General features: G+C 46.5%; 1 protein-coding gene across 1 annotated transcript; it reads left to right on the top strand.

The window, feature by feature from the left end:
• Positions 1-2,983: 2,983 nt before the first annotated feature.
• Positions 2,984-7,913, top strand: LOC131187301 (zinc finger and SCAN domain-containing protein 31-like). The gene is made up of 2 exons (XM_058161563.1): positions 2,984-3,416; positions 7,737-7,913. The coding sequence occupies exons 1-2, from the start codon at positions 2,985-2,987 to the stop codon at positions 7,863-7,865; spliced, it is 561 nt and encodes a 186-aa protein (XP_058017546.1). The 5' UTR covers position 2,984; the 3' UTR covers positions 7,866-7,913.
• The last annotated feature ends 5,431 nt before the right edge of the window (positions 7,914-13,344 follow it).

The raw sequence follows: 13,344 nt of genomic DNA, 5'->3' as shown, positions 1-13,344 counted from the left end.
TGTTGCTTTGAGTGTTGACAGTTGCACGTATGTCACCAACAAAGATGTTACCATCCGATTAGCAACTGTTTTAAGTAAGTATAGAAATTCACTGCTAATTGTGTGCTTACTTCTGGAAAGGCATAGACTGGTACTCGTCCATTGTCCTCACTGTTAGGAAGTTTCTCCTTAATTCCAAGTTGCTTCTCTCCTTGATTAGTTTCCATTCGTTGTTTCTTCTCCTGCCTTCAGGTGCTTTGGAGAATAAGTTGACCGCCTTCTTTTGGCAGCCCCTCAAATACTGGAATACTGCTATCATGTCCTCCCTCGGCCTTCTTTTCTCTAGACTAGCCAAACCCAATCCTTGCAACCGTTCTTTGCTCTTCGTATGTTTTAGTCTCCAGGCCTTTAAATCATCTCCACCCATTGCTTCTTGTCCTGCCCTGAGGTGCTTTGGAGAGTAGCTTAACTTATTCTTCTTCTTATGTGGCAGCCCCTGAGATATTGGAAGACTGCTATGATGTCACACCTAGTCCTTCTGGTTCGGTTCTGCAACCCAACAAGAAAAACACAGACTTCAGAGGATAATTAGAACTGCAGAAAAAATAATTGCTACCAACCTGCCTTCCATTGAGGACCTGTATACTGCACGAATCAAGAAGAGGGCCGTGAAAATATTTGCAGATCCTTCGCATCCTGGACACAAACTGTTTCAACTCCTACCCTCAAAACGACGCTATAGAGCACTGCACACCAGAACAACTAGACACAAGAACAGTTTCCCCCCCCCCAGGCCATCACTCTGCTAAACAATTAATTCCCTCAACACTGTCAAACTATTTACTGAATCTGCACTACTATTAATCGTTTCATAGTTCCCACCACCAATCTCTTTCCACTTATGACTGTATGACTATAACTTGTTGCTGGCAATCTTATGATTTATATTGATATATTGATCATCATTTGTGTTGTAAATGTTGTACCTGATGAACGATCTTTTCTTTATGTACACTGAGAGCATATGCACCAAGACAAATTCCTTGTGTGTCCAATCACACTTGGCCAATAAAAATTCTATTCTATTCTATTCTATACAACCAAAGATTCCATTAGCCTTTTTTTTTGGCCTCATGTTTAGGGGCTCTGGTGGCTCAGACTGCTAAGACAATCTGTTATTAACACAGCTGCTTGCAATTACTGCAAGTTCAAGTCCCACCAGGCCTAAGGTTGACTCAGCCTTCCATCCTTTATAAGGTAGGTAAAATGAGGACCCAGATTGTTGGGAGCAATGTTGACTTTGTATATGATATACAAATGGATGAAGACTATTGCTTAACATAGTGTAAGCGCCCTGAGTCTTCAGAGAAGGTCGGGATATAAATGCAAATAATAATAAAAGTGATCCTCCGCTAGGACTTCAAGGCCCCTCTCCCAGTTACTATTTTTGAGGCTACACAATTTGTCCCTAAACAACAACCCTATAAGGTAGGTTGAGCTGAAAGAGAGTTACACACGCCTATGGATGATTATCAAGTCATCCAGGTCTGCCCCTTGGGTCTCCCCTCCTTTTTCCTTCAGCCCCTTCCCCACGACCCTTCCCTAGGCGTTGCAACTCCCAACCCCTCCAGGTTGCACCAGCCCCTGGAGGGCTTTGCAGCGCTGCGGGGACCCACCCGAAGGGTTAATCCGATAGAGTGGCCGTCTGCTAGAGCGGCCATCCCTGCTCTTGGTGGCTGTGTATGTGTGTGTGTGTAGGGGGGGGTCCCTGGCAAGGAGCAGCCCCCCTCCCTCCCTTTTCCGCCTTCACCCTCCATTCCCGCAGCTCCTTTGCAGAGGCGCTGCTTCTTACAATTGCGCGGGGGCGAAGGAGCCGGCGGAGGCATTGAGGGCTGCAAGACGCCCCGCTGCCCAAGTGAGTGAACCCCCGAGACCCCCCCAAAAACGCAGAAACGGGGATGCAAGATTGCTGCGCGGGGCTGAGAACGCGTCGACCAAAAGCCCTTTTTTTTTTGTTGGGGGAGACCTTGCAAAGCGTTTCCCCACCCACCCCATAGCAGGTGGGCCAAGCTCAGCCCCCCCGCCCCCCCGCCGGAGAAAGGCTTGCAAAAGGGCTGGCCTGGTTCCAACCGGTCATCGGGAAAGGGTTGGATCCCCGATCCCGTGGTGCTCAGCCGGCTGGGGAGGATGGGGGGGCTGGAATCCCATCCCGCTGGTGAAGCCCCCTGCTCTGGGGGAGGGTGGTGCTAAAGAGGGGAGAGTGGTGTTTTCAGCCAAATATTTTGGAGTTGCTCGGAGCCGAGCAAAATTGGGGATGTTTGCAGAAGATGCTGATCTGATATAGATGGGTAACAGGAACAAGAGCTGGAAGGGGCCTTGCAGGTCATCTAGCCCAACCCCCTGCTCACGCAGGAGACCTATACTAGGGATTCGAACCTCCGATCTTTCTGATTGACAAGCTCAGTGTGTTAGCCGCTGAGCCACCTAGACAAATAGTTTACAGAACTATAGTTTGTTGACTATTGTTTCTCAACCTTGGTCACTTGAAGTCCACAGGGTCTTCAAGTGGCCAAGGTTGAGAAACAATGATTTAAACTATCATTGATTTATTCTCTTATTTTCTTCGACATCTAGGGAGAAGGCTGTATCCCACTGGCAGCATCTGTGCGAGTCTTGGGAAAGTTGGTCCTCCACTATCCCTGGTGGACATCAAGGAAGAGGAACCCCAGTTTGGGCCTGAGATGGGATAAGAACCCCTCCCATGGCCTCCAGAAAAGCGATCCGGAAAGAAAAGGGGGCACCTCCCAGCCCAGGTTGCTCAAGGAAAGAGAGTCAAAATGGAGGAGAAGGAAAAGGCTTGTGCCAAGCTGGCCGAGCGAGTCCAGAAGGAATCCTGCGTCGTCCAGGCCGGTGGCCCCACGGAAATACCGAGACGGGGGTCCCCGCTGCAGATCAAGCAGGAACCGGACGAGGGCCTGGCCCAGCGCTGGGAAGATTTCTTGAAGATGGTGCAGGCCCCGCATCCCGGTTGGGGCTCGCCTCCGTTGCCAGAGCTGGTGGCTTTCAGCGACTCCAAACGGCTCCAACCCACTGGCGGGACGACTCCGCAAGTCTTTGGCTGGAAAGTGAAGGAGGAAGTCTGCGAGGAAGAGTTGGGGACCGCGGAGGCCCAGAGGCAGATGTTCCGGCATTTTTGCTACCAGGATGCTGAAGGACCCCGTGAAGTCTGCAGCCGTCTCCGGGAACTCTGCCACCGGTGGCTGAAGCCGGAGAGGCACACCAAGGAGCAGATCCTGGAGACCCTGGTGCTGGAGCAGTTCCTGGTCATTCTGCCTCCGGAGATCCAAGGCTGCGTCAGGGACCGGGGACCAGAGAGTTGTGCCCAGGCGGTGGCCCTTGCTGAGGGCTTTCTCCTAAGGCAGAAGGAGGCCCAATTGGTGAGCGTTGGCCCTGTCTTCTATTTCCCATCATGTCTTGGTGGATTGGCCTATAGCAGGGGTCTCCAACCTTGGCAACTTTAAGGCTTGTGGACTTCAACTCCCAGAGTTGGCTGAGGAATTCTGGGAGTTGAAGTCCACAAGTTTTAAAGTTACCAAGGTTCGAGACCCCTGGCCTATAGAGCTTATGTCGATTTCCTGTAGTTATAATGAATTGTTTAAGGAACATTGAACTGTGCCCTGAGCCAGGGGCATTGTGAGTGCCCCCCCGCAAAAGCTGAGGATAGCCCCCAGAAGCCCATCAAAAATGCTTAGCAATTTGATATATTTTTGATGTCTTTTAGTCAATCTTCACTCCTGGCGACCTCACAGACAATTCCCTGTAGTTTTCTTGGCTAGATTTTTGGAAGTGACTTTTCCTTGCCTGTTTTCTGGGCTAAGAGTGACTCCCCCCTCCCCCCCCCCCCGGATGTGCAGCTGGCTTCATACCCAAGACAGGATTAGAACTCAGGATCTCTTCATTTATAGCTCAGGGTACTACACCAAACTGACAGTCTAGCTGGTTGTTCTCAGCTTTGGCCAGGTGGACTTCAATGTCAGGGTTCCAAGTAACATACCCACAGCAAGCAAAACTCTGAGGCAGGTAGATTCCTCAAAGAATAACTTTATTGGATATGCCATATTGGCACCGGCTGGTAAAAACGGACTCTAAACGTTCCTGAGGTTTTCACCTAATTGAAAGTAGACGTTTTTCACTTTCTCAAAATGATTGCTCACATGATCCAATCAGGATACAGTCCAGTTGCTAGGTGACCTCAGTCCCCTTCTTCCAAGCATCTGCTGGAACGTCCTTGGTTCCCAAGGGAAAGTGTTTTGTTTTGACTACAAACCCCCAACTATCTCTACTTCCCCGTCCCTATCCCTTAGTCCCAGTTGTGGCAACCCTGAAGCCTCAAAATGGCCTCAGGTCAGCTTCAGGGTTGACAGGTGGCCCCTCCTTAACTGAAAAGGACCTCCTACAGAACGAAGAAACCACAGAGAGGTTAGTCACAATTCAACCTAATCCCCCCCCTTCTCCCCCAGGCAGCCCCTTGGGCTTCTGGGGATAGATGTCATGAAACTGTTGTGACCCAGGCCCAAGTAGGTAGTAGGAAACTAAGTCCGTGAAAAAACAAACTTTATTCGAACAGCTGAGAATTACTTCAATTCCCAGTGTCATTCAACTCAAATTAAAACAAATTCCTCCCAACACAGTCCTATCGCAAATCTTGGTCCAATTAGGCAAACTGCCAAAGGCCGGCCTTGGCAAACGTTCAGAAGACACCAATACAAAATAAATGAAAGAAGCTGAAGCTATCAACGTTGTTTTCCAACAAAGCCCAAACACCGTTGCTGGTCTGTTTTAAGCCTTATGGGAGGGGCCAATCATCTCTTGGCCCTACTCCCGAGTCGTCCTCTTTGCTTGAGCTGCTCTTGCCTTCTGGCAGCTCTTCTCATGCATGCATTAGGAACAGGCTCCTCCTGTTCCTCTGCCTCACTACTATCAGTCTCTGGAGGCTCTGCACCTCACTCCCCGATGGCCCTGGCCTCACCTCAGCCTCATCGCTGCCCGACTCCGCAGGCTGCTGGCGGACCACAACAGAAACCGCTTAAGTAACCTATCGGCCTTCACATCCCAACTCTTGACCCAAGTGGCCTCAGAAAGCGGGTACCCCTTCTAGTGCACAAAGTACTGTAATCGACCCCTATGCAGTCTAGAGTCTAAATCTTTTTTTCACTTCAACTCCCAGAATTCCCCAGCCAGCCATAAGGAATTCTGGGAGTTGAAATCCACACATCTTAGAATTGCCCAGGCGGAGAAATACTGGTCTAGCAAATCGTCGGTGGGAATCTGTAAATAAATAAATACAAGATGGTGCATGTATTTAATTGAATTCGAATTGTATGCAAAATGATGTCAGATTTAGGTTTCATCCTGGCTACTCCCGTTTTTCAGAGATGTTAATAGAACAAATGGAGCCCTTAGCTTGGAAAAGGTGGGCAGAAAAGTTTGATCTTTTTTTAAATCTTTACGATTTTGCTTCCCGAGGAACTGTTGTGAACGGGTGCTTTTTGGATAGCTCGGACTACAACTCCCATCAATGCCCCGCTTAGCTGGGGATGGCCACTGTTGGCTGTAGCTGATGAGAATTGTAGTGCAATACATCTCAAGCAGTGGTGGTATTCAGCTAGTTCTATCTGGTTTGCACGAACTGGCGACAGTTGCGGGATGTTGCACCTACCCGCTTGGGCATAATCACATCCTGTTTTTGACGCTCTGCGCATGTGCGCGCTGACATTTGTAAACCAGTAGCGAAGGTAAGTGAATACTACCCCTGATCTCAAGGGCATTATGGTTAATAAGGAAGAGCTGATTTCATAATCTGTAATTCCCAGAAAAAGTTTTAACTTTTTGACCCAAACGCTCTCATTATAACAGCCAATAAGAACATATTTGAACTAGGCTTTGCATGAATAGCAATACTTTAATATGAATTTCATCCATCACGCTGTTAGCAGTTGGATTCAGGGCAGCTTTGCACATTTGAAGGTCGTGTTTTTAAATGGCTTGGAAACAGGTTATCTGAGGGACCGTCTCTTGCCGGTCACATCTACCTGACCCAACAGAATGGGGAGGCAGGGAATGTTGCAGGTCCCGTCCCCGAGAGAGATACACCTGGTGGGACCCTGAAGAAGTGCCTTCTCCGTGGTGGCTCCCTCTCTCTGGAACATCATTCCCTCAGAGATTAGAAGGGCCCCTGCTCTAGTACTCTTCCGGAAGGCACTTGTTGTGTCTGCGCCCCCACGAGCCGGGCCCCCTGCCAGAAAGTGACTTGGAAAGTGAGGGGGAAGGGTCATCAGGACTTACCTCTGGAGCACCGGCTTCCCTAGCTCAGCTCCAGGAGCCAGAGGCAGGCCAGGTGGAGGAGATAATGAGACCTCCATCCCCTGAGTCTTTCTCCCCCCAGGCCACGCCTCCAGACCCGTCTGATGGCAATCAGGCCTGGCTGGACCCTAGGTTTCGTAGGCAGGAGAGGCGGGAACAACAGAAGCAGGGGTGGGGCAGGCCTAGGAAGTGCTGAGTCATGGAGCCACACCACACAGGATATAAAAGCAGCAAGGGCTGCTATACCACTTCATGGCAAGCAAATCAACTGCTTAACTAGAGCTGAAGTACTGTTTGTTCCTGGTTGACTCATTGGCATCAAGAGAGATAACAGAGACACTTGGCAGACGCTCGCTAGTTTGCTGCCAGAGCTGATAGTTGTCGGTTAATTAAGTCATCGCTCGGACTGAGGCGAGGGGGACAGAACAGCACTGAAGACCTGGTTCTACTACCAGGCTTGGGGAACCCAGAGTGGGATGGAGCCCATTAAATGGCTCGTGTGATCTGCTGTCACCGGGCGGTGGGTGGAGATGGGGGTGATTTTGTTATATTGTACTATATTAATTTATTTGATTCTTTTTGTTTTTATTGTTTTAAATGTGGTCCTTAATTCTGTAAGCCACCTTGAGTCACCATGGCCGAATAGGCGGCAATATGAATTCAGTAAATGAATAATTCTGAATCCCGGTGGCTTCGAGGGCATTTTTGACAACAATACATGTAGTCTTCGACTTACAACCACACTCGAATTTAGCATTTCTATTGCTGAGCAAGGCAGTGGCTTAAGTGAGTGTTGCCCCATTTTGCGACCTTTCCTGCCAGTGTCGTTAAGCGAATCACTGCTGCTGTTAAAATTAGCAAAACGGTTGTAAAAGAGATCTGGCTTCCCCACTGACTGCTTCTCAGAAGGTCGCAAAAGGGGGGGGGGTCCCGTGACCCCAGGACACTGCAACCATCATAAGTACATGCCAGTTGCCAAGTGTTTTGAGTGTTGATCACATGACCACGGGGATTGCTGCAAAAGTTGTAAGTGTGAAAAACGATCGTAAGTCACGGCAATTTCAGTCCCGTTGTAACTTCAAATGGTCACTAAACGAATGATTGTAAGTCAAGGACTACCTGTATTATAATTTATTTATTGGCCATCATTTTCTGGATGATTTTTGTTTCAAATTTCCTATGTAGAGATTTCCTTGTGGTCTCCCATTTAAACCCTAACTTGGCCTGAGTCTCCTAGTTCAGTTTAACTTGGCTAGGTGGCATCTGCCTGCTTCAATTTACTTTCCCAGTGTTAATAAAAACAGGATTGTAACGTTTTCAAATTGTCCATATTTTTGTTTCTATATCATGGGTTCCTTCGAACTGATGGGCTGATCCTTTGTTTGCTCTTTCAGGGTCAGGATTGCTTTGAGGAAATGACGGTGAATCTTCCAAGGATCCATCAAGTCTGCCTGGGGGCCTCTCGAAAGCTAGGTACTGTAAAGGATGGGTCCCCCCCCCCCCGTGTCCTAATCTATTGGTAGAACTGATCCACCTTACAGGGTGATGGTTTTACCAGAAATAGGAAGTACGAGTAAATATAAAGATGAGATAAAAATCAAATAAATCAACCAACCAAAGTGGGTGTTCCATTACTGGAGGTTTTTAAGAAGAGATTGGGCAGCCATTTGTCCTATTGGCCAGGGGATGTGCAGCAAATGGAACAGAAGACGAGGAGTGGAAAGGAGGCTGGTCGGATCTATTATTTGGTTTTTGTGCCACGAAGTCACTGTGGATTCTTAGCCACCACGGAGATAAATTTTCTAAGCTTACAAATATTTATTTATTTAAATTTTTATACCGCCCTTCTCCCGAAGGACTCAGGGCGGTGTACAGCCAAAGTTAAAACAATTAAATATACAAAATTAAAATATCAATTAAAATACATATTCAATAATGGCCAAATTAAAACCGTCAATTGACCCAACCTAAAATACCCCATATAAAATTACAAAAAATTAAAATTTAAAAATTTAAAAATCAAGCCAGTCCCGCTTGGATAAATAAATAAGTTTTTAATTCCCGCTAAAGGTCCAAGGTCAGATAGTTGGCGCAAACCGGGGAAGTTCGTTCCAGAGGGTAGGTGCTCCAACAGAGAAGGCCCTTCCTGGGGCCGCCAGCCGCATTGCTTGGCGGACGGCACTGAGAAGACCCTCTCTGTGAGAGCCGCACGGGTCGGTGGGAGGCATAAGGTAACAGCAGGCGGTCCCGTCACCCGGCCCTAAGCCATGGAGCACTTTAAAGGTGGTTACCAGCACCTTGAAGCGCACCCGAAAGACCACAGGTAGCCAGTGCAGACTGCACAGGAGTGGTGTTACCCGGGAGCAACATGGAGCTCCCTCAATCACCCGCGCAGCTGCATTCTGGATTAACTGGAGTCTCCGAGTGCACTTCAGGGGTAGCCCCATGTAGAGAGCATTGCAATAATCCAGACGAGAAGTGACGAGCATGAGTGACCGTGCATAAGGCATCCCGTCCAGAAAGGGGCAACTGGCAACCAGGCGAACCTGGTAAAGGCTCTCCTGGAGACGGCCGCCAGATGATCTTCAAACGACAGCCGTCCATCCAGGAGAACGCCCAAGTTGTGACCTCTCTGTTGGGGCCAGTGACTCGCCCTCAACAGACAGCGCGTTGCAGCTGACTGTACCGGGTGGCATCCACAGCCACTCCTTGGATGGATTGAGTCTGAGTCTGTTTCTCCCACAGTCTGTTTCTGGGCGCTCAGCTGGCGCGAGCTCAGCTCACGTGCCCGCTGATATCCGCATGTAGTACACGTGCCATGGGTTCGCCATCACGGAACTAGAACATCTTGCATCGCTTTTTCTTTTTAATTGAAAAGTTTGCTTTTCCCCTTCACAATTCGACTTCCCGGAACAAACACAAGGTATAGTTAAAAATAAAACAAACATATGCTAAAAATTTTTCCTCCTAACTCAATTATACTCCTACAATTCTCATCAATTCCTAACCTCCCCCAAAACAATCAGAAATAATACATCCTAATCATTCAAAGGCAGTCTGATAACTCTTAGTCTGATATCTGCTTTGAATATGGTCAATCCATTTTTTCCATTCGTTTTAAGTATCTTTCTTGTGTACTGTCTTTCAAAAAGGCTGAGATTTTTGCCATCTCATCTTGCGTCGTTTCTTTATTGATTTATGTGGTTGCTAAGAGTCAACACCAAGTTGATGGCCCACATAAATCAATACATCCGTCAGATTATGGATGATGAAAAAAATTATGGTGTTTATGGTGTTGGGGTTTGTGTAACTGGGAAAAGAATCCGGAAATTCAGTTTTGGAATAATGTCAAGGTTCCAGAAAAACCTCTTCTGCATAAAAAAAGCCATTGTTTTTCAGAGTTCTTTACTAGCATGAGGAAACTGGCACACGATGAGTGAAATTCCAAAACTGAATTTCCGGATTCTTTTCCCAGTTATACAAACCCCAAGAGTCCATCTGACCTTTGCTGGTCACATGGTCCCACGTTCTCCCAGTTCATTCGAATATCTTCTTGCCACTCTTCCTGCAGATGTGAACACCATTCGACCTTGACCGCTTGAAGAATGTTACCATACCCTTCAGCCCCCCTTCTTCCCCTCAGGGGAAAAATGTGGCAGCGTCTGGAACCCTAAAGTCTAGTATGGTTTCCAGACCTGACAATAATCTTTTGTGACCTGTTGACCAACATTGACCAAAGTCAATGGGGAAGGCAGATTCACTTCACAACCGTGTCATGTCACTAACTTACAACTGCACTTAAGCAACTCAGACAAGATAGATCATAAAACGGGGCAAAATTCACTTAACAAATGTCTCACTTAGCAATGACAATTTTGTTTCAACTCCTACCCTCAAAACGACGCTATAGAGCACTGCACACCAGAACAACTAGACACAAGAACAGTTTTTCCCGAAGGCCATCACTCTGCTAAACAAATAATTCCCTCAACACTGTCAGACTATTTACTGAATCTGCACTACTATTAATCGTTTCATAGTTCCCATCACCAATCTCTTTCCACTTATGACTGTATGACTATAACTTTGTTGCTGGCAATCCTTATGATTTATATTGATATATTGACCATCAATTGTGTTGTAAATGTTGTAGCTTGATGAACGTATCTTTTCTTTTATGTACACTGAGAGCATATGCACCAAGACAAATTCCTTGTGTGTCCAATCACACTTGGCCAATAAAATTCTATTCTATTCTATTCTATTGAGGACTACCTGGGTCAAGGAATTGTCTTGGGCAGAAATCAAGCATCTTAGATGGCTGCCATTGTGCGATTTTATACAATATTGCGGTGGGAGAGGAAAAACTTCGTTTTTAACTACTTATGACCATAACTGAGCCTGCCATTTCTGTCATGACAGCCGTTAAGCAAAGCACCATGTGACTCCCTCCGATTTTACAGCCTTTTTTTTTTTTTTTTGAGGCAGTTGTTAAGTGAATCCTGCGGTCATTAAACAAATCCATCGTTTGCTATGAGATGATTTTTGCTGGAAGCCACATGTGTTGTAAATCGCAGCCACGTGAACCCAGGGCTCCGTAAATGGCCATAAATGCAGACCGGTTGTCAAGCGCCCAATATGGGGTCATGTGACCATGAGGGAGGGACATGAGAACTTTCAGTCCATTATCCATGTCAACCTTTTTTTGGAAGGTTGTCGCAACTTTGGTCATTAAGTGAGCGGTCAGAAGTTGAGGACTGCTAGTTGAGGACTGCTTAGGGCCCGGGTACTTACGGGACCGCCTGCTGTTTCCACATGCCTCCCACCGACCCGTGTGCTCTCACAGAGAGGGTCTTCTCAGGCCCCAGGAAGGGCCTTCTGTGGGAGCACGAACTTCGGTTTAGCCTGACCTTCGGACCTTCCGCCGGGAACTGAAAACTTATTTATTTATACAAGCGGGACTGGCCTGATTTTTTAAATTCTAAATTTAAATTTTAAACTTTTAATGGTAATTTTATTGGGTATTTTTATGGTCAATCGACGGTTTTAATTTGGCCTTTTATTGAATAAGTTTTTTAATTGTTATTTTAATATGTATATTAATTGTTTTAAATGAAGGCTGTACACCGCCCTGAGTCCTTCGGGAGAAGGGCGGTATAGAAGTTTGATAAATAAATAAATAAAATAAATAATACTTGAGAAGAATATACATTTTATTAGTTTAATTGTAGAATATAAATTCTCTATTCATACAATTAAATAAATTTCAATGAATTATAAGTTGTATACTATAAATAATAAGAATGATTGCAAACGAAAGGGATACGGCTAAAGCAAGCCTGGCATTTTTTTTGTTTACATTTTGTTTACATTTCACTCAGAAGCACACAAGATCTTGGGGAATTTGTCTGTTTCCCCTGAATGAATTCAAAATTGTTTTCAGGCCTTTTGAGGGTTAGATCAGGGGTCTCCAACCTTGGCAACTTTATGACTTACGGACTTTAACCCACCCAGAATTGTTCAGCCAGCGCATGGTGGCTGAGGAATTCTGGGAGTTGAAGTCCACAAGTCATGAAGTTGCCAAGGTTGGAGACCCCTGGGTTAGATGGTGTGCAAATGCCATGACAGGTTATAGGGTTTTGTTGCCAAACTGACTGATGAAGAATTTCATAGAACGGGGTTCGGTGCAGGGAAAAAAGACGATAATATAAGGTAACTTTTATTGTCATTTTTTTTACTGTGAGCGCACTGTCCCACATTAAAAATGAAATTCTGTTGCCTGCTCTCAAGAAAGCGTATATTTACCCCAACACGTAAATAACACATATACACATGTTGTATACATGCATAAATATTTACCTATACCATACATTTTTTTTTTTGCCTTTTAATGAATCCCTTCCGTTGAAATGAATCCCTTCCATTGGGGTGGATTCAGGGCAACTGAATGGAGCTGAGTGTTTACTGGCCGGATGCCCTTCCTGTCGCCAATGTGGAGTTTGTAGCAGATATATTCTCATTGTGCCCCAGAGACAGAAATATCTACCTCTACTTAGGATCGAACTCACAGCCTCCTGATTGTGAGGCAAGAGCTCCACCTCTAGGCCACCGCACCACCACCTGTACCATACATATAAATACATACAAATGTTAATCCCTGTCCACTTTGAACACGTAGCGGAAAGAGGAAACTTGAGAGTTCACGAGATTAATGCTATATGGAACAAAATTGTGATTGAATCTAGACGTTCTGCTTCGGATACCATAAAGCCTTTTCCCCAGAAGGTAACAAGGAAAACAGGTCTTGAAGAGGATTTGTAGCGACCCAGATAGTCCTGCGAACCCTGGCCAAGAATTGCTTCAGTGCCATGTCCTGGATAGAAGGAAGTGAACTGCCAATGATCTTTTCTGTCCTCCTCACCACTCTCTGCATTGCCTTCCTGTCCAAAGCAGTAATGCTTCCAAAGCAGCCAGCAGTGCAATATGACGGGATGGTCTCAATTGTTCCACTATTGAAAGTGATGAGGACAGCGGGAGGAAGATATACTTTTCTCGGGTGACATCGAAAATGCAGGCCGCTGTTGTGCCCGCTTCACCAGGGTCTCGCTGTTGAGCGACCAAGCCAACCTACTTGTTAGCTTCAAGAACTCAGAACTCCCAGAATTCCCCAACCAGCTTTGCTTTGGGATGGGCACCCTTTGAATGGTGCGGGAATACGAACAGATTTCCAGAGGAAAAACTGCAGACTACAGTAACAGTAACAGAGTTGGAAGGGACCTTGGAGGTCATCTAGTCCAACCCCCTGCTCACGCAGGAGACCTGTACTAGGGATTCGAACCGTCCGAACTGCCGACCATTCTGATCGACACGCTCAGTGTCTTAGCCACTGAGCCACCTAGTCAGGCTCATCTACCTTCAAGTGCTTCAACGACCCTCTAAAACAGGGGTCTCCAACCTTGGCAGTTTTAAGCCTGGCGGACTTCAACTCCCAGAATTCTGGAA

This window comes from Ahaetulla prasina, unplaced genomic scaffold (assembly GCF_028640845.1).
Source record: "Ahaetulla prasina isolate Xishuangbanna unplaced genomic scaffold, ASM2864084v1 Contig221, whole genome shotgun sequence".
Taxonomy (NCBI): Eukaryota; Metazoa; Chordata; class Lepidosauria; order Squamata; family Colubridae; genus Ahaetulla; species Ahaetulla prasina.
Note: the sequence above shows the minus strand (reverse complement) of the source record. Positions and strands in the feature narration are given on the sequence as shown.

Excerpts from the sequence above, each read along its gene's own strand:
- LOC131187301 (XM_058161563.1), top strand. The coding sequence starts at position 2,985 with ATGGTGCAGGCCCCGCATCCCGGTTGGGGCTCGCCTCCGTTGCCAGAG. Across the intron at positions 3,417-7,736 it reads GGCAGAAGGAGGCCCAATTG|GGTCAGGATTGCTTTGAGGA; the intron begins GTGAGCGTTGGC and ends TTGCTCTTTCAG.